The sequence below is a fragment of the Telmatherina bonti genome (assembly GCF_933228915.1).
Source record: "Telmatherina bonti genome assembly, chromosome: 1".
Lineage (NCBI taxonomy): Eukaryota > Metazoa > Chordata > Actinopteri > Atheriniformes > Telmatherinidae > Telmatherina > Telmatherina bonti.
In genome coordinates this window covers 6,675,363-6,697,255 of record NC_136619.1, presented here as the reverse complement: position 1 = coordinate 6,697,255, position 21,893 = coordinate 6,675,363, and the positions used below count along the sequence as shown (strand labels likewise).

The following is a 21,893-nucleotide window of genomic DNA, read 5'->3' as shown; positions in this document are numbered from 1 at the left end:
GTTTTGTTCAATCCAGTAGCAACCAGTTCCAGCAACCACTTAACCCCAGCAAGAGTCGCAAGGAGACATTCAGCAACACCAAATCATTTCATGTTGCATAATAACTCGTATGTTTGTAGGTGCTGCAAGGTCAACGTGTTCAGATGCAGGAATACTTTTCCTCCATTTGCGTTCTTCATCATCAAGGTTCTCTTGCAGTTGATGGTCTGAAGCAACACTATGAAGCAGAGAAGAAACTCCAAGCACGTTGTGTCGTGTTCTGTGTAACTACGAAGCCGTAACACTGTGTGTCAACCTGCTTTAATGGAGTGAAACAAGCTGGAGCCTCCATTTTCAACACATCTCTTATAATTGGATTACAATGAACTGTCCAACATTTCCTTGAGATGGGTTTGTTATGAGTCAATGAACTGAATTTAATCAAACTACTTTTATGTCCAGTCAGACACTTCAGTGGAAGGCAGGTTTGTTTTTACAACACAGGGAAACCAAAACACTGACAGTATTACAGCCAGACGCAGAAGAGACATTTAAAAACATTCAAAGAAAATAACAAGACAAAGGGAAACAGACAGCAGAATACACATGTTACAGACTCATAAGGTGTGTTTTCATTACACCTAGAATGGCAAAAAAAATGAAATATCGCAATAAAAAACATTAGTGGAAACATTTCACCTACAGAAAAAATCAAATATCACTAAAAAGTACTTGAGCTCTCATGAGTAGGTTTTTCAGACGTTATGATACAGAAACATCTTGAAAAAGTATAATAGAAACACTTTTGTCGCATTTATGTGTCTCCCGGACGTGACATGGAGGGTAATGACCAGTTCATTTCTGGTAAAGGTGGCGCGGTGCGGAACAAACAACAGCAAAATAATGCTATGTGGCTACTTTACATGAGCCACAATTTTTGTAAAATCTCACCAGAGCAACGAAATTTTATGAGACTTGAGGCTAATGTGCTAAATGGAAACAATCACAATTGTTGTTTTATCAAAACTTACAAATATCGCTTTTTATTTTGTGAAAAAATGTAATGGAAACGCAGCTATAGCCATCATCATCATCATCATCATGTCCCCTGGACGTGACATGGAGGGTAATGACCAGTTCGTTTCCGGTAAAGGTGGCGCGGTGCGGAACAAACAGCAGATTTCTGAGTGTTAGAAAAGAAAATGAGGGATAAAAGCTTCAAAAAGCCGTAGCAAATTAGCAAAGTAGAAAACACCAAAATAATTCTACGTGGCTACCTTACATGAGCCGCAATTTTCATAAAATCTTGTTGCTCTTGCAAGATTTTATGAAAACTGCGGCTAATGTGACTTGAGGCTAATGTGCTAAACTGTTCAATGGAAACACCCGCAAATCACAATTGTTGTTTGATCAAAAATTACAAATATCGCTTTTTATTTTGCAAAAAATGTAATGCAAATGCAGCTAAAGCCATCATCATCATCATCGTCGTCCATGTAGCCACAGGAACACGTGTCCAAACGTTGAGCGGTCGTGTAGATGTGAAAGAAAATAAATTCAGAAGGAAAAACCTGTTTCATGATTAAAAGTTGTAGCAAATAGAAATGTTTTAAGACCTGGTCTGCAGGACCTCGGCTTTGGATCACACTTCAGCTTTCCGGTTGTTTCTTCTATGTTTTGACTCTGGAGATGGAAACAAACTTCACCCAGATGGTCTCAGAAAGCTGACTGGCTCATATGACGTCAGCAGAAGCTAAAGTACAGACCTGAGAACTGGTCTGTGGTCTGACACGAGCAGCAGCATCTGGATTAGTTGCAGGTCTCTGTAATGTTTTAGAGACAGATGACTTTTTTTCTTCTGTCCTTCAGGTGGTAAAAGGCCAGTTTGGTTCTTCATGTATGTTAGTTTAGTTCAGAGTCCAAAACCAACCAGGATTTCTGGATTGATCCGTTCAGCATCGCTAAATCAAACTGGACATTGTCATATAAAGCCGAGTGTCATCAGCATAACTATGTTCAGGGATTGTTTTTGTTCCCATGATCTAAACTTTATGAACCAAACCCTAAAAAAGCCAAATGTATCGTCTTTCTGTGACATCAGAGGCCTGTACGGACACGCAGCTGTCATCCAGTCCTGTTTCAAATCTCTGCAATAGGAAAACAGAGAGAAAGCTCTCGCTACACTTCACATAATCAGCTTTGGAAAGCCACCCACTCCTCTTCCTCCTCCTCCTCCATGTGTGTCCTTTCATCCTCCTCCTCCCACATATTTTTCATCTCCGCGCCATGGTTACAGTTGTGATGGAATCACATTAGTCCTGAAGTGACTGGTCCTCACAGTCCATGTCGAGGCAACACCAGTCTGCAGCGGTAGGAAAGGGAGAAGCTCCATCTGCTTTCAGAGTGGCCTCCTGTCATACTTCTGCGGTCCGGGTCAGAGACACACAGATATTCGGAATTACAACTTTTCCCAGCCGGTAAATGGAGATGGATTAGAAACGTAACTGGTTGGAACATCCACAGTGACCATAATGGAGGAAGCTGATTGTTTTTCTGCTCACTTTTCATTTCTCTGCTTCCTCGCTGTCACATTTCATTTTTTTACTGCCCCCCCCCCCCCCCCCCCCCCCCCCACACACACACACACTCACACACACACTCACACGCTTTGTCTCTGCTCCCATCACTCCCAGTACATGTCTCTGTGTTAACTGGAACTTGTGTGTGTGTTTCCAGAATGCATACGACATGGCAGAGCTGCAGAAGTCCCTCCAGCCGAGCCCGGCTCAGTCGGTCCAGTACTGCCGCTCCAGAGCCCTGCACCACCCGCCCCCTCCCCACCACCACCATCACCTCCTCCACCAGGCGCCCCCGGCTCCTGCCTCCGCCCAGTCTCCGGACCCCCTCAGCCGGACATCTTCAACAGCCACCACCACCACCAGCCTCCGCAGGGACGTGCCCCCCACCAGGCCTCCAGCCCAGGGCCAGACCCGCCCCTCCCAGCTGGCTCGCCGCTCGCTGTCCTTCTCCAGCCAGGACCTGGCGCGCTACCTGTGCGAGATCATCCGCGACGCCGATCAGCATCCGGACACGGGGCCTTTCGACTCCTTGCAGGTCTTCTCCACCGAAGGAGGGGGCTCGCCCGCCGGCTCCCTCAGCTCCTTCAGCTCGGCAGGGCTGGATGGAGGGAGTGCAGGAGACGGGGGAGGGGAGCCGAGGAGGGAGGAGACACTCGGGGAGTGGGGGCCTCGTTTTGAGAAGCTGCGGGCGCTTTACGAGAGAGTCGAGGCCAGCGATCTTTGAGCTGGTCTGAGAACAAGTCAGTTAGCGGACGCTCATCGGCGAGGAACGGTGTCGCCCGGCGCAGAGCTGACAACCCGCGCAGGAGGTGTTGCGTCTGCTGGACCATGAGCCCTGTCAATCAACACCCAAGCCTAACGGACACATGAAAGTATCCCCGTGGAAAACTCTGGGAGCAGACTTTGTCACACCTACCAGTCCCAGAAACGAGACTCTTCATCGTGATAAAGCTCGAGCTTCACTGTCACCTGAAGCCCCGAAATGTGAAAATACAACCTTCCAGGCTGATTGGTTTTTTAAATCAGCACCCATAAAATGTATTTTTTATCACCTTGCAGCTGAAAGACATCTGTAAATAAGGGAGACGAAGTCCACGCTGCTGCGCCACGTGCTCAGACAGACCGGCCGTGTACTCCAGAGATGCATTTTGGTTCCGGTGGACATGTTGCGTCGCCGCTGCCTGGCTGTACAGCTGCTGTCAGTGTTTGTATGAGGAAACAAGAAGCGCTTTGACCACCAGCTGAGCTTTTTCTGCAGTTTTCTTCTGGGTTCTGTAATTCTGTATTGGTCGGGTGTTTCAAGTTTCAGCCTTCCTGTTGGACATCGAGCTTTGTACTTAGCACAGCGCGCGCGTCCTCATTTCATTTCCTTTTCTCATTCACGCTCCTCCGCTGCTTGTTCCTGCTTTGTGTGTGTGTGTGTGTGTGTGTGTGTGTGTGTATACAGAAATGCTAACAGGTTTGTTACAAAGCAGTGTGTGTGGACGGCGGGAGGGAGGAAATGCTCGCTCTGTTCCTCTGTTCTGCACGCGCATACATAATGTGGCAGCTGCGTGAGACGCCGCTTTAACTGACGGCTGCTTGGTGGAATACAAACTACGGCGAGCAGCTCGCCAAGGTGAAGAAATACAAACGAACAAGGATGCTGTGCGAACACACAGGTGACCTTTATGACCACTGGAACGACATCACATGATCAGCTCTGCACATGATCAGCTCCTCATGCAGCTGCCAAACCGCTGGCAAGAATTAACCTGAGCTGAATAAAAGAACAAATAAAAAGAAAAATTTAGAAATGAAGCAGTTCCTGTCACCTTCTCATAAGAGATGACGACACGGTGGAGGTGGTAGGGATCGGGTTTGGGGGTAGGGTTTGAGGGTCGGGTTTGGGGGTCGGGTTTGGGGGTCGGGTTTGGGGTCGGGTTTGGGGGTCGGGTTTGGGGATCGGGTTTGGGGATCGGGTTTGGGGGTCGGGTTTGGGGGTCGGGTTTGGGGGTCGGGTTTGGGGATCGGGTTTGGGGATCGGGTTTGGGGGTCGGGTTTGGGGGTCGGGTTTGGGGGTCGGGTTTGGGGGTCGGGTTTGGGGTTGTTGAGGTGAATCAAAGAGCAAATGATGAAGGGAAGCAGAGAGCTATGAATGCGTGGCATGGAGGAAAATGTGAGGTGGAAGTAACAGTAAGATATCCAGCAAACATCTGTTGTCATCATCAGTTGTTTGTTTTTCTTCATCCTGGCGGAATGGCGGCCGTCGGCAGAGAGTGGTTAAAGGGTAGGAGCGTGTGAAAACATGTCAGGCCACTAATCCTAACAGGAGCTGATGGCTTGATGTCGCGCTGCAGGAAAACCAAAGGACTGCGAGGACAGTTGACGGAGGGGTCGTATCCCAGATTATGACTTTCCACAGTCATGCTACTTTCAGCTGATGCAACAGCAGCTTGTGGAGAAGGGAGGCTTGAGGGGGGGCGAGGATGCCTGGAAAAGGGTTTCGTTTCCTTTTTTTTTTTTTTAAATTTTCTGCTTCTTCTGAGGCAGAATTGTCGGGATGCTCTCATCAGTCCTCTGATAAGAGGGGAAGAAGCTGGAAGAAGCAGAGCCGCACGTCCCAACAGCATCCATATGTACCATAAAGCAGCTTCTCAGTGTTGTGTTCCGGGTGCACACTTGTTGTGAACAGACTTAATGTTTTTACCTCATTTGTAAATACAGAGAAAAGATGAATTATGATAATCACTTTTTTTTTTTTTTTGTCAAAAGCAGCTTCGGTTTGAAATGTTCAGCTTCAGAGAGAATAAAATCCAGCTGAAGATATTTTCTATCCAACATGATGGTGATGAGCTTTTAACAGTTACATAAGTGTTTTGTATTTGCTTTGATCTCTTTCTCAATAAATCCATTTATTTGCAACAGACTGAACTGAATCATGACTCTGTCTGAAAGACTAAAGCCTAGATCTCCACACACACACACACACAAACACACACACACACGTTCAGCCCCAGGACGCGATTTAATATGAATAAAATCAGAATACAATGATTAATAAATCCTACCAGCGTGAACTCCCAGTAGAACACACACATCAGGTGTTGAAATTGATCATTTCATTAATGTGATCTGTACAAAGTTGGAACAGGAGCAACAAAAGGCTGGAAAAATAACTGGTACAAATAAAAAAACAACTGCATGAAGAGATGAAGCAGAAACTGGCTCTCCAGATCTGCTCCAACGTTTCCTCCAGATCTGCTCCAACGTTTCCACCGGATCTGCTCCAACGTTTCCTCCGGATCTGCCCCAACGTTTCCTCCAGATCTGCTCCAACGTTTCCTCCGGATCTGCTCCAACTTTTCCTCCGGATCTGCTCCAACGTTTCCTCCGGATCTGCTCCAACGATACCTCCGGATCTGCTCCAACGTTTCCTCCGGATCTGCCCCAACGTTTCCTCCGGATCTGCTCCAACGTTTCCTCCGGATCTGCCCCAACGTTTCCTCCGGATCTGCTCCAACATTTCCTCCGGATCTTCTCCAACGTTTCCTCCGGATCTGCTCCAACGTTTCCTCCAGATCTGCTCCAACGTTTTGTCCAGATCTGCTCCAACGTTTCCTCCGGATCTGCTCCAACGTTTCCTCCGGATCTGCTCCAACGTTTCCTCCGGATCTGCCCCAACGTTTCCTCCGGATCTGCTCCAACGTTTCCTCCGGATCTGCTCCAACTTTTCCTCCGGATCTGCTCCAACGTTTCCTCCGGATCTGCTCCAACGATACCTCCGGATCTGCTCCAACGTTTCCTCCGGATCTGCCCCAACGTTTCCTCCGGATCTGCTCCAACGTTTTGTCCAGATCTGCTCCAACGTTTCCTCCAGATCTGCTCCAATGTTTCCTCCAGATCTGCTCCAACGTTTCCTCCCAACACGTTACAGAACAACACGAGAGCTGAGGAATTTGGCAAATCAGAAACATGGAATATTTTGACAAATGTAAAAAGAGGCTCTTCCAAATCTTTAAACCTCTCAGCAACGTTGGGGCCTGAACTCACAAATCCTCCTCTGGAGGATGATGGAAAATTCTCATAAACACCAGTAAACCTTCCCAGAGGAGTTTAAACCCTACGGGACGACAGGATGTCCCAGCTTCCCTTTTACTTTGTCAACATGGTTTATCAGTGCGGTGATTCCAGGAGGTTCTGTCCTGTCGGTGAACGTGAAACATGCTGCAGGTGAATGAAGGACGCTGCCTGGACTTCACTCGCAGTGGAAACTCACGGCTTGCCGTTTAACCCCATGTGACGCAGCAAGCAGCTTCTCGTGTCTGAAACGGCCGTGTAAGAACACATCTGTCATAGAAAAGATCTTTGTTTCAGCAGAGCCAGGTCATCAGAAACTAAAACCGGGTTAAGATCTGTCCTGTGGACTAAAAGCAGGCGGACAGACCAGAAACGTCCATCATCTTCCAGAAGAAACAAGGTCAGAAAGCTTCTTAAATGACGGCGATGAGTCGCTTTAATGTCCAAACTGAAGCAGCTGCGTGTGAGAATGAAACGTTTCCACATGAACAGTGTGCCAGGGTCCGAAGAGAGGAGAACCAGAGGAACAGAAGAAAAACTGGACTCCAGAGCTGGAAGGAGGTCTGAAGAGTCCAGACTGACCCTGTGCCAGGGTGAAGGGAGCATCAGGGTCAGAAGAGAGGCCCATGAAGTGATGCAACATCATGGCTAGGGTCTACTGTCAAAACCTGTGGGGGGCAGGTCCGCCTTCAGGTCAAGGTTCAGGTCTAGCTCAGGTCTGTGTTCAGGTCTGGCTTCAGGTTTAGGTTCAATTTTAGTTTCCGGTCTAGGTTCAGATCTAGCATCAGGTCTGGCTTCAGGTCTATGTTCAGGTCTGCACAAGTCTGCTAATTAGGTCTGACGGGTGCAAGGTGAGCCATTGATTTGATACAGGTGTGTTGCAGCAGGGAAACTCCTAACATTTTCAGGACTGTGGCACTCGAGGACCGGAGTTGCCTCCCCCTGGTATACACCATAGACCACAGGTGTCAGACTCCAGTCCTCGAGGGTCGGTATCCTGCAGGTTTTTGTTGTCTCCAGGCTCCAATACACCTGACTCAAATTAATCCACAGGTTGACAAGAAGCTGCTGGATCCATTTGATTTGAATCAGGAGTGTTGGTAGAGAGGAACAACAAAACCAGCCAGATACTGGCCCTCGAGGACTGGAGTTTGACACTCCTGCCATAGACTGTATATACCATAGACTGTATATACCATAGACCGTATATACCATAGACTGTATATACCATAGACTGTATATACCATAGACTGTATATACCATAGACCGTATATACCATAGACCGTATATACCATAGACCGTATATACCATAGACCGTATATACCATAGACTGTATATACCATAGACCGTATATACCATAGACTGTATATACCATAGACTGTATATACCATAGACCGTATATACCATAGACCGTATATACCATAGACTGTATATACCATAGACTGTATACACCATAGATCGTATATACCATAGACTGTATATACCATAGACTGTATACACCATAGACCGTATATACCATAGACTGTATATACCATAGACCGTATATACCATAGACCGTATATACCATAGACTGTATATACCATAGACTGTATATACCATAGACCGTATATACCATAGACCGTATATACCATAGACTGTATATACCATAGACCGTATATACCATAGACTGTATATACCATAGACTGTATATACCATAGACCGTATATACCATAGACCGTATATACCATAGACTGTATACACCATAGACCGTATATACCATAGACCGTATATACCATAGACTGTATATACCATAGACCGTATATACCATAGTGTATATACCATAGACTGTATATACCATAGACCGTATATACCATAGACTGTATACACCATAGACCGTATATACCATAGACTGTATATACCATAGACTGTATATACCATAGACCGTATATACCATAGACTGTATATACCATATACCGTATATACCATAGACCGTATATACCATAGACTGTATATACCATAGACTGTATATACCATAGACTGTATATACCATAGACTGTATACACCATAGACTGTATATACCATAGACTGTATACACCATAGACCGTATATACCATAGACTGTATATACCATAGACCGTATATACGGTCCATGGCTTACACTCTGCATGTTCAGACAACCTACTTCGGCATGAAAACGCCACGACGTTCTGGACCGCCGTCAACTTTTCACACTAAAAGTTTCCACCATTGTGTCAATAAATCAGGTCAGAATTTCCAGTTTATATCGCAACATCCATCAGGCCTTTACAAAGAACGAGTCGTACTTGTTCACGTAGTGGAATGCTTTTCTTCATCTGCTTTTCATTAAAATAATAATAATAAAAACACAACAGACAGCATGCCTCCGTATGAGCCACTAATCCCAATATGTATGGAAATTGCCTGTGCTGAAAAAGTATTACATTAGTACACTCTTATTAAGCAAACATAATGGAATCACTTTGCTCTCAAATAAAGTAATCAAACATCTCCTAAATTAAATATCCAACGTGGAGGCAGGGTGGAGGACGAACCGCCGCTGCTCATGCCATTGGTATGCATCACAAGGAGGCGCCACACTTAACCAGCAGTGTGGATTCCCGCCACAACTCCGAGCAGGAGAGCTGAGGAGGGGTCGGATCGGCATGTCGGATAAGTGTCCGTCCGGTTCAAAGAGAAATGTTGCATTTCTCTGCTCCTGCTGATATACACAAGGCTTCTCCTCCTCCTCCTCTTCATCGTCTCCTCCAACTGCAACGCTCAATTTGATATGCAAGCGTTGCCGCGGCCCTCTCCCCGACTATTCTGGATTGCAGGGAGGAATCAGTGCAGTTGTCAGCCGGCTGCAATTTTCTCACCACTTACATTATTCATGCGCGTTTGTGCGTGAGAGCGAGAGGAGAGGAAAGGTTGTGGCTGCCGCTGATGAGAGTCACGGAGCAAACGGAAAGAGAAACATGACAGCAATCACAACAACAAAGCAACAAATGTCACGCAGAAGCAGCTCTGACGTCCGATTCTCGGCTGAAAACTCACTCAGGACGGGAAGGAAAGGGACGGGAAGGATTCTTTCTTCTGTCTTTTATCAGTCCGACCAGAAGGTACCGACGTGACCCGGCCAATGGCACGACCCGCTGGACTGGTTCTTCCTACCACTACAGCTACTAACCCTCCTCTGCCTCCTTTTTCCATTTTAACTCAACATATTGTTACACTTGGTCCCACATCCTCTAATAAACACGAACAACTAACATATTTTCTTATTAGGTTTAAAAGGAAAAGGCTTTGAAAGTTTGACTGGCAAAATTACCAGTGTTTCCTGCATTGCTTTACAACAGGAAACCAGTTGAACCTGCTGGAATCCAGTAGAAATGTTCAATATCATAACCTTTCTGGCAAACACAATGCTGATACTGGAACAACATTGACATTATAAGATGGAGTTTTAACTCTAAGGAAAGATTGGTTTGAAAAACAATCTAGTTGGTTAAACTAAGATTGGTTAGATTAACCAATAAATTGTTCAGAAACTGACCAACGCATTGGTTTTGGCACAACCAATTTAAATGGTTATCTAAAAAAACCAATGAAAATGGTAACTGACAGCAGTTCATTAGCCTGACTATAAGGCGGTAGCCAAAGTGTAATGTGTAGTAGAAAAAGTACATACAGCAAGTACATACCCTGTATGTACAATAATATACAAATCTTCATAATATTTTTGCCTTTGGCTCTGCAACAATCTTTGTCCCAAGTAGGTCATGCACTTGCTGTTTTGTCAAGTCTACTGACCATGAATTTTACATATATGTGTATATAAATATATATAGAATATATATACATATACACACACACACATATATATATATAATGTATATATATATATATATATATATATATATATATATATATATAATGTATATATTATAGATATATATGTATAACATTTCTGAGAAACAAATTTCTGATATTTAAGAATAAATGATATGTAGTTATGTATATGTAGTTGATGAAAGTCATTTTTTAGTCAGTAAGGTCCCCAGAGGGAGTATCTGATGTAATAAACTCAGATTTGTTGATGATTCTCATCATATGAAGACCCCCAAAGACTCCATCTCCATATAGTACACAGACTATAACTTGTGTTTTGAGTGTTGAATGAATAATTAATAACTGAATCATCAAACGGCATTTAAAGGGTTAAAATGATCAAACTTATTGAATCTTTTGTAGTTTCGAGCAGGTCTAATATTGATCATTCCTGAAAACAAGCAGAGGAACATTTACATGTTAAACATTCAGGGTTAAACTGGGCTAATCCAACTCTTCCGACCATCTTGTCAGGCCTACAGGGATTTCTTCAGAAACAGATTCAGAAGGTCTCATGGGGGAAGATGTGTCTGCGTCACCACAAACCTTCATCTGATCTGAATTTGATGGAGAAAGAAGCTAAAACATGGCTAGCGAGCTATGTTAAGCTGCTCCGCATGAAAACAGCGTGTGCTGTGGAAGGACGCCGCGTCGTGCCGTATGCTGGGACTCAAGGGGGAGAAAAGCTCTCCCAGTAGCTTCATTTCTAACCAGTTGCAGCCTGGTTGGTTTGTTTTGTTTGGCTGAAGCTGAGAAATCTCATGAAGAAAGGAGGAGGACAAACACTTTACATGGAGGAATTTAATCCCACTAAAGGACCATTCTGCCCAAAATATGAACCACTAAAATACATTTTGGCACATTTATGAAGATATCAGCTCTAAACAGAAATATCGCTGCATTTACTTGATGTTGAAGCTGTTATGACTCACTATACTCAGAAAAAAATGTGTTATAATACTGAAAGCTATCAAAATGGTTCGTCTTTCTGCATGTGCAGTGTTATTAACGGGACAAGAACTTCATTTTAACGCTGATTCTGCAGGTCGGGGGTCAAATCATTGTCCTAAAATCAGAGTTCAGGGTCAACAGCGGAAGCGAGAATGAAATCCGGCGTCTAAACGAACTCATGTCACGTCAGTTTCAGGAGCTGACTGACTAGCATTAGCGTCGCTTAGCTGGTTAGCATGACATCATGAGTTCTTGTGAAGTCTGGTCTGGTATTTCAGATCTACAGGAATATCTTCACATCTGTCTTTTTTCCTGACATGCATGTTGCAGCAGGCAGGCTGGACGTTTTGGAAAGTGTGACGTACAGAACAGCAGGACGTCGTCACCTGATGAGGGTCTTCCCGTTAGAGGATCGGACCACCATCACCGCAGAGCTGCACAGAACTGGAATGATTTAGTTCATGATGGAAACGGTTTGCTGGTGTTTAAAAGGACTTGAGGTGCTTCAACGTCTTCTGGACAACAGTTTTCTGGTTCTGGAGCATCTAGAAACATCTAAGCTTTTCTAAGCTACTCGATGCAAATGACTTTGATTTCTCCCATTTTCTAAAACACGTCACCATTTCTAGCTGAAACAAGTCTGAAACACAGAGACGGTTTGGCCTTCATCACGTTTAGAAAGAAAAACTGTGGTCGATGTTCCTTTCTGCTCCAGTTTTCAGCAGCTTCAGACTGAAACCTGCAACCTGGTCCGGCCCGCTGCTCAGACCGCACGGTTCATGTCGACACCGCTTTAGAAAAACAGAAAATTAATCATGATGACCCCAACGGGGTGCAGAAGCTTCAGTAGAGGCTTCATCCCCGACCCCCCCACCCACCCCCTCAGGCTGCCGGTCTACTGAGTCCCCCTGGGATCCGAAGAGTTCTTGGCACTTTTCTTGCGCTTCTTCTTCAGCCGGTAAACATAGAAGGTTTTGTTCTGGAAGGTTCTGCTGAACAGCGCGGCGTAGGCGCCGCCTTCGGTCTTTATGGCCTCGCAGAATCGAGGGTGGGCGGCGGGCACCAGGTCCGGGTCGTTGTCTCCAGGTCCGTCCATGACCTGAGGAGAGACGTCAGAGATGAGTCACGATGAAGACAGCCGAGCGACTGAATTCTTCATCAACAGCTACTGATATTGATATTGGGAATATTGATCGTTATATTGATAAAACGTCTGCGTCAGAGCGCTTATCTTTATAAGATTCACTGCATGATGCATACTCGGAGCTACACACACACACACACACACACACACACACACACACACACACACACACACACTGAGTTCAGGGACCACTTGAAGCTAAAAGAGAAACTAGAAATAAAATCCTAAAAATGTCCCGTCTGTGGTTCAAACTGTTTTCCCTGCAGACCGCCGTCATGCAGCGACCACATCGATCTGCAGCATTCCTTTGTCATCATGACGAGTCGTCTGCAGAGTCATGTTTCACTGATGCAGGAAACATCAGGTTCACCAGGACAGACAGGAATTCTCCGCTACCGGCTCCATCAGCGCTCCGCTGACACTAAACCGTCGTACATGGATGGAAACTGATCCGGGTCGCTAAGTGGCTTTTTTTACTGTTTCTCAGTTGGATTTATTAACTCTCAGATCTTAGATTAGTGAGTGTGCAGGTCTGGGAAAATGTTGCTCCTTCCTCTGGTTTGGCTTTCTTTCAAACGACACGTTCTGAAGCAGACTGAACTTGTGAGACGGTTACAACAACTGGTCGCTAGGCAACCATATTCCCCTAAACCACTAAGAAAAGATGGAAATCGCCTCACAGACTGGCCAGAAAACTGAAAATGGCTCAGTGAGTTGAAACCTAACTGAGCCAATGTATCTGCAGACCCGGGTTAAACCGGACCGAACGGCGCCAGTCTGAACGCTCCGTGATGCTCTCTGGATCCCAGACCGACGCCTCCAAGTGGACAAACGTCCAGACGACAAAGCCTTCGCCTCATCTCTGACTGGACACGAGCTTTCCTCCAACCCCTCAGGTAACAACCACACACTCTGCATCAGGAGGCCTCTGTCCTGCAGGTTTCCATGTGTCCCTGCTCCAACTCACCTGCTTCCATTAAATGGATCCAACAGCCAATGAAGTTCAGCACAATGACGGATTAGTTTGAGTCATGTGTGTTGGAGCAGGGAGACATGGAAAACCTGCAGGATTGTGGCCCGGGAGGACCGGAGCTGGGCACCCCTGCAGGAATCCTCCATCCTGGTCCTCGATGGTTGGTGTTCTGCAACACACCTGACTCAGATAAGTTCTGCACGTCTGCTAAATACACACTGGTTTGAATCAGGTGTGTTGCAGCAGGGACACTTGGAAAGCCTGTGGGACACTAGCCCTCTAGAACCAGGATTGGGGATCCCTGGTCTACACCTTGTGGACCCTCTACGGCTGGGAACCACTGCTCCATGTCGGCCCTGCGATGGCTGGCTGACATGACCAGGTGTAGCTGCCTCTCACCTGGCCCTGCTGGACCTACGTCAGCCTCCCTGAACCCCCAACAGGACGATGTGGTGTAGACCGATCAATAAGTCATCATAATTATTTAAATTTAGATGAAGGAAAAGTACGAAGAAAGTCAGAATCTACAGAGCAGAGAAGCCAGAAGGAGAAGACAGACATGCTCCTACTGCTGGGGCGCGCGAGAAACAGCCAGGAAGTCAGAGACAGCGACACTCAGATAAGATGTGAGACTATTGATCTCTCTGTGGAGGTTGAGAGCCGCAGAAGTTAACAGAGGAGACCGCACATGCATCCCCACACACACACACACACACACACACACACACACACACACGCACGCACACCCACACCCACACCCACACACAACCACAGAGCCATGCACCACGGTAAAAACCCGCCACCCACATGTCCGTTGGCCAGGTCGAGCAGGTCCCGCACTCTGCAGCCTCGCCGGTGCCTCCGCTCGTAGCAGATGCTGTTCTCCAGGACCATGTAGTCGGTCCCCACCGCCATCAGGATGTCGTACACCTCCTCAGGAGACCGCCGTGCGTACACCTGATACACCTGCTCACATACACACACACACAGACACACACACACACACACACACACACACACACACACACACACACACACAACAGTGGATTTATTTAGCTACTTTTTTAGACGTATTTAGAAGAAACAGGAAGTATATAGAAAAAACAGGAAGTTGAAGAAGAAAGAAGAAGTAGAGGAAACAGGAAGTAGAAGAAACAGGAAGTAAATAGAAGAAACAAGAAGTTGAAGCAGGAACAGAAAGTAGACAGAAGGAACAGGAAGTAGACAGCAGAAACAGGAAGTAGAGGAAACAGGAAGTAGATAGAAGAAACAGAAAGTAGATGGCAGAAACCGGAAGTATAAGAAACGAAGTAGAGAGAAGAAACAGGAAGTAGATAGTAAAAACAGGAAGTAGATAGCAGAAAAAGGAAGTAGATAGAAGAAACAGGAAGTAGATAGAAGAAAAAGGACGTAAATAGACCAAACAGGAAGTAGATAGAAGAAACAGGAAGTAGATAGCAAAAACAGGACGTAAATAGAACAAACAGGAAGTAGATAGCAGAAAAAGAAAGTAGATAGAAGAAACAGGAATTAGCTAGCAGAAACACTAAGTAGATAGAAGAAACAGGAAGTAGATAGAAGAAACAGGAATTAGCTAGCAGAAACACTAAGTAGATAGAAGAAACAGGAAGTAGATGGCAGAAACAGGAAGTAGAGGAAACAGGAAGTAGATGGAAGAAACAGGAAGTAGATAGAAGAAACAGGAATTAGCTAGCAGAAACACTAAGTAGATAGAAGAAACAGGACGTAAATAGACCAAACAGGAAGTAGATAGAAGAAACAGAAAGTAGATGGCAGAAACCGGAAGTATAAGAAACGAAGTAGAGAGAAGAAACAGGAAGTAGATAGCAGAAAAAGGAAGTAGATAGAAGAAACAGGAAGTAGATAGAAGAAACAGGACGTAAATAGACCAAACAGGAAGTAGATAGAAGAAACAGGAAGTAGATAGCAAAAACAGGACGTAAATAGAACAAACAGGAAGTAGATAGCAGAAAAAGAAAGTAGATAGAAGAAACAGGAATTAGCTAGCAGAAACACTAAGTAGATAGAAGAAACAGGAAGTAGATAGAAGAAACAGGAATTAGCTAGCAGAAACACTAAGTAGATAGAAGAAACAGGAAGTAGATGGCAGAAACAGGAAGTAGAGGAAACAGGAAGTAAATGGAAGAAACAGGAAGTAGATAGAAATAACAGGAAGTAGATAGAAGGAACAGGAAGTAAATGGCAGAAACAGGAAGTAGATGGCAGAAACAGGAAGTAGAGGAAACAGGAGGTAGATGGCAGAAACAGGAAGTAGAAGAAACAGGAAGTAGATAGAAGAATCAGAAAGTAGATAGAGGAAACAGGAAGTAAATGGCAGAAACAGGAAGTAGATAGAAGAAACAGGAAGTAAATGGCAGAAACAGGTAGTAGATAGAAGAAACAGGAAGTAGAAGAAACAGGAAGTCGATATCACAAACAGGAAGTAGATAGCAGAAACAGGAAATAAATAGAAGAAACAGGAAGTAGATGGCAGAAACAGGAAGTAGAAGAAACAGGAAGAAGATAGCAGAAACAGGAATTAGAGGAAACAGGAAGCAGATAGAAGAAACAGGAAGTAAATGGCAGAAACAGGAAGTTGAAGCAGGAACAGGAAGTAGAAAGCAGAAACAGGAAGTAGATAGAAGAAACATGAAGTAGAGAAAACAGGAAGTAGATAGCAGAAACAGAAAGTTGAAGCAGGAACAGGAAGTAGATAGCAAAAACAGGAAGTAGAGGAAACAGGAAGTAGATAGAAGAAACAGGAAGTAAATGGCAGAAACAGGAAGTAGATAGCAAGAACAGGAAGTTGAAGCAGGAACAGGAAGTAGAGGAAACAGGAAGTAGATAGAAGAAACAGGAAGTTGAAGCAGGAACAGGAAGTAGATAGAAGAAACAGGAAGTAGATGGCATAAACAGGAGGTAGATAGAAGAAACAGGAAGTAGATAGAAGAAAGAGGAAGTTGAAGCAGGAACAGGAAGTAGATAGAAGCAGTGAGTAAAACTCAAACTACTACTGTTATAACACTGCTGTTTCACACTTGAACCATTTCACTGTTTAATTTCGGTATTTCATTATTATTAATTTCTTTTTTAAAATCTTAACCATTTGCTAAAATATGTTTATTCTGTTATTCTTGTGCAGACAACCAGAAAAACACAGAAAAGTGTTTTTCTCTGGTCTTTGTGACAGTATGACCGTTAGTTAATTAATAAAAAAAAACAAAAAAAACAGTGGAAAGTTAAATGTTTAATCCCAGTTTGGACTGGATCTCCTTGTAGACGGAGAACACTGATGCAGACAGCAGAACTGGTTCATAACCCGGCTACTTTCCCACCAAATGGAGTTTTCAGACTCATCTAATGACGAGTGAATTTACTGATAGATGTCAATCTATTTAGGCGTTCGTGGAAACATGTGGAGACATGAGGTGGAAGAACATGTAGCCAACAGCGTACACCAGCACTCCCAGTTGCATATTACGCCACCTGCAGATGGCAGCTTACTGTCCGCTACTGAAACCGTTTGATGAATGTGGATGAGAACATTTAAAAAGTTAAAAGTAGCGTAACGTGTTGCAGACTCTCAGAGAACAGCTGCAGCTGTAAAATGACACTTTAATGTTTTCCATTTATTTTTTCGCTGTTTTAAACTGAAATTAAATCAAATGAATGTTTTAAAGGTGTTACTAGAGCTTGACTTTACAGTAATGATGTGTTTTGATTCAGTCATCCAAAAGCAGAAGTACAACTCCAGTCCTGCAAGTGTTTTCCTGCTTCAACACCCCCCCTTGTTTCTGATACAGTTTGTATAATAATGTTAGATGTCATTTTCAGACTGTACGTAATATGCCTGCAAACAGTCGCAAGCAGATGATGCGCCTGCAGATCCTCTCTTCTCATCTGCACTTACCGTCACAGATAATGTGGGGAAACATGTCAGACTTTGCTTTCCCTGAGTGTATTTAGGGGCTACAGATCAGCTGTGCTGATCAAGAGTTTCATGTTGGAGCTGGAAATAAACCATGAAGATGCTCAGAGTTGCTCAGCATCTGAGTTATTTACAGCTGAGTAAGTAATCTGAAGCAGGTTCCATCATGGAAATGTGGAGAAATCCTATAGCCAGCCTGGTCTGGTGTAGGAAGATAAAAAATAATGAAGGAAAAGGGATATTTCTGAGTTTTTTGTAAAGAGGAAGGACAGATGAGGCTGAGACAGACTCCAGCCGCAGTCTGAGCTTTAGCCTCATGAGGATCCAGTCTGCCACCACCAGACCAGACCTACCACATCAGCTCCACATCCAGCATCCAAAACAACCAGCTGAACTTTCTACAAACTTGTAAATATTTTCACTAGATGATCCAGATTATTAATGTATTAATGTATTGTATAAACAAGTCTAAATAAGGACATCTGTAAACATTGTAAAGGAACACCAGCAGTTAAATGAGTGCAAACTGGTGCAAACTGGTGCTACAGGAGCGCTTTGTAATGGCAAACAGAGTCTGCACCACAATACGCTTTCACATAAAAAGCTGACTCAGCAAAATCATCCGGCCGTGAAATGTAAAAGTGTAACTCTACAGACTCTGAGGCGTCTGTGGCACTCTGCTGCCCCTTTAACGCTTGTTGCTGCAGGCTCAAATTCGACCACCCGGCCCTGACCAGCTGTGTATGAACAGAGGTATAACTCAGCTTCAGCCTGCGGGACGAGGAACGCCACGTTCAATACACGAAGACTTCGCCGGCAAAGACACGGCTGCTGGTAATAAACACAACACTCACATCCAGACAGAAGTCCTCCGACAAAGGGAGGTGGCAGAAAGATGCAAACCTCATCAGCAGCATCAGCAAGGAGGAATGGTTAGATTAGATTAGATAGAGGTGAGCAGATAAACGGGTTTTTCCCGCCTGTCAGTGAAACAGTGAGGAAATAATCCAAGGGAAAATGCATCCTGATTTGGACGGAGACAAACTTCTTGTCTGCAAATGTCACATGATGCTTTTTTGCAACCAGGAGCCAAAAAAAAAAGAATAAAAACAGAAATGGTCAAAAGACTGTAAGAAAGTTGTGTTCTTAAAGAGGAAAGTACAGCTACAGTCTGGTACGTTGCAGCCTTCCGCCTGTGATCCATCCAGCTGTGCTTACTCCCACTTCAGTAAACTAAATAATGATAAAAATAAGTTTATGACTGTTCAGCTTCCTCCTTTTTAAGTTCTTGTTCTATTAAGAGCTCAGTAGTAATGTTGGTTCAATATCTAAAATACTGATTCTCATATTTTAGAACCTTCTGCTGTAAAGCTGTGGGACGGAGTTGCCCCTAGCAACGGCTACAGCCTCTTACTCCACAAGAAGCAAGAACTTTTTTCTTGTTCTCAAGGCCATGAGGACAAAAATGGCGTCATCGTACCAAAATTAACTTAAAGCGTAATGAGCGTTTACATCAGGAGTAGGTAGTCCCACAATCCTGCAAACGTTAGGGGTTTCCCTGCTGCAACACAGCTGATCCAAATCAATGCAGACCTGTGCAGAGTTTGATGTGAAGCTCTGCAGAAGTCTGCTGAATAGGTGTGATCTGTGCCAGGTGTGTTAACCCCTGGTTTACATGATTATGATGTAAAATGGGTGGTTTATACCAGTAGTTAACCCTGCAGCCTCACAGCTAGAGGGTCACTGGTTTGAGCCTCGGCTGGGGGGGGCTTTAAACGGCGGCCTTTCTCTGTGGAGTTTGCATGTTTTCCCTGTGTGGGTTCTGTTCATGTTAGGGTTATCGATCACATATCACATGTAGAGGCTTTAGATAAAAGCATCTAAGTGACCTGTGATGTTTGGTGATTCAGATGGTTAAAAAAAACGCAGAGTGAACAATGTGAAGGAGCTTGATAACTGGTAGGAGTGGGAAAATCGAATAAAAAAATAGAAAATCTGTTTTTAAAATCAATATTTTTGTTAAAAAAGTGTTTGTTTTTTTTAAATAAATAAAAATTTGTCATTTTTATTGTTTTTATTGATCTTTTTACTTGTCTTCTTGGGCATTATAACAGCAGAATGATGATCTGGCTACTGGGTTGTTTTTTCCTAAATGAAATCAAGAAAAATAACGTTTTCTTTAGTCTCAAAAAAACCCAGCAAAATCAAGGAATTGTGACAATTGCAATTTAAATCCAATCGGCACCCAAAAAATCGGAATGGAATTGAATCAGGACTAAACTATATCGTCACAACCTTAATAACCGGTGAATTTTAGTAAAATATTCCTGTGTTGACCCTCACTTTCCGAGCTTTTAGATTCCTCTTCTTTGTTTAGACATGTCGGTGGGATAACACGTATTTGCTCCCCCCCCCCCACACACACACACACACACACACACACACACTTCACCATGCTTGGCCGAAGCATGTCTGAAAACCAAGTAATATTAAAGCTTGTTTCATTTTTTTTTTTATTATCAGTTCATTTTTTTCCAGATTAATTAATAGAAAAAAAAGAACTGGGATCATTAAATTACAGATGTTCAATTGAGTTTTCCACCCCCCCCACCACCACCACACACACACACACACACACAGAGTGTGTGTGTCGTAGATCATTAATGAGCTCCATGCCAGGCTCTGGCCTCGCCAGCGGCTCAGCATGGCTCAGCATGGCTCACTTCCCCGCTGGGCTGCAAAACATAAGCTTAGCTGCCCAACAGATGACCCTCACATCATTTCCTGCTCGTTGTGAGGAGGAAGAGGACTAAACCGGATAACAGCGCAGCTAATTTCACATTAGTTTATGTAATCTGCAGCATGCTGGGTCAACAGGAGGGAAAACCAGCGACGGTCAGAAACTTAACGTCAACATGAGGAAGAAAACGGGATCCGACACGCTGCCTGAACTCGCCTCAATTCCTCTGCAGCTTACCGTCACACAGCACTTCCAGGTTCCATTTTTCCTACATCATATTGATCCAAACCTAATGGATACACATCAGAGTGCTGCTTCTTCATTCAGAAAAGCACTGCAGGTCGTTGCATCGGCAGACTGAAGTCCAGACCGGAGCAGAGACAGCTGAAGCTACGAGTGGAAAGTAAATAACATTGTTGTGGAACTACGATACGTAACAGATGCAGCACAGGTTCCTCCTCCTGTCCTGCAGCCGCTGCTCATGTTTATCTTATAACTCGATGCAAAATGAGCAACTTTTCTCTAAACGTCTCCCGATTTCCAGCCTAAAACAAAGCCTCCTCAGCATTTCCAGCAGAAACGAGCGCAAGCGTCTCCTGAGGAGGTCTGAAGCCAGCAGCAGACGTTGCCACGAGGTGAAGAAAACAAACCGAAAACCTGACTTTCCACCGCCACTTCCCTCCGCATGGACACGTGGCGCCATCAGAGGAAACGCTTCGACACTTTTCTTCTCTGTGATTTGCACTTTTTCCTTTTGCTAAACAAATGCCATCTGGTGCGCAGCGTCACCCCGTTACATAATGATCTTACACGGATCTTTTTCTGTATCACAACCTTCCAGACAAAGCCGGTTTGCTCCTCCAGGATCGCTGCAGCGCCTCGTGCTTCTGTAACAACGCCGTTTGCAATCACGCTGCTGACTTCTGCCTCACCGTCCAGTAAGGACCATCCATCTACTAGATTACTTCCACTTATCATGTTTGTTGCATCTTGCAGCCTTTCTGGAAGCTTCCACACTTCTTTATGTGTGATGTTCGCTTGCAGGCGGCAGTACCTGTCGGGTCCGCTCCCGCAGGTCTTTATCTTCATAATGTGGGTGGTTGGTGAGAACTCTGCCTGTGCACAGCTTGATGCCGGCCAGGAGCTGCATGCTTCCAGCAAACACCGCCTGCTTGGGGGTCTTTGTGCTGTGGACAAACACAGAAAGAGAAGAGAGGAGGACACGTCTATAAATATTCTCATTATGTAATGCAGAAGCAGGCTTTGATACAATACAATTTGTATAAAGCTTTCTGAGTATAAAAGAGAGAAAAATAAAGTCAGAACAATAAAAAGGAGAAAGGAGGAGGTGGAAAAGTTTGGAGGACGATCACAGATCCATCACCAAGAGGCAGACTTTCCCTTTAGTCTGTTTTCTCATTATTCAGCCCACGTGTCTGCTTCACGGTCTGCTGCTATAATCAAGACACACTGATGCCATTTAAAGTTTCCTTAAGGAAATGATGCTTCAAGGACATCACCTGTCTGCATCAAAAGCAGACTTTCTGCAGATAAATGAAACAAAACAGGAGAAGCAGAGCCTGCAGAGCCCCAGAAAGCTGGACCCCACAAAGCTGGGGTGTCTTAGGTGGT

The 21,893-nt window shown here is 44.5% G+C and overlaps 2 protein-coding genes across 2 annotated transcripts in view; one reads left to right on the top strand and one right to left on the bottom strand.

Annotated features, from left to right (window-relative positions):
• Nucleotides 1-3,282, top strand: part of LOC306755142 (neural-cadherin) — a gene marked incomplete at both ends in the record, with an annotated part of 401,965 nt that extends 398,683 nt beyond the window's left edge. The window contains one exon of the mRNA XM_079239421.1: nucleotides 2,716-3,282. Within this exon, the coding sequence (XP_079095547.1) occupies nucleotides 2,716-3,282 (567 nt within the window). The remainder of the gene's footprint in view (nucleotides 1-2,715) is intronic.
• A 9,068-nt stretch (nucleotides 3,283-12,350) lies between these two features.
• Nucleotides 12,351-21,893, bottom strand: part of dpy19l3 (dpy-19 like C-mannosyltransferase 3) — a gene marked incomplete at its 3' end in the record, with an annotated part of 87,386 nt that continues 77,843 nt past the window's right edge. The window contains exons 17-19 of the mRNA XM_079243394.1: nucleotides 21,316-21,448; nucleotides 14,380-14,538; nucleotides 12,351-12,554 (exon numbers count right to left, since the gene is read on the bottom strand). Of these exons, the coding sequence (XP_079099520.1) occupies nucleotides 12,351-12,554; nucleotides 14,380-14,538; nucleotides 21,316-21,448 (496 nt within the window). The remainder of the gene's footprint in view (nucleotides 12,555-14,379; nucleotides 14,539-21,315; nucleotides 21,449-21,893) is intronic.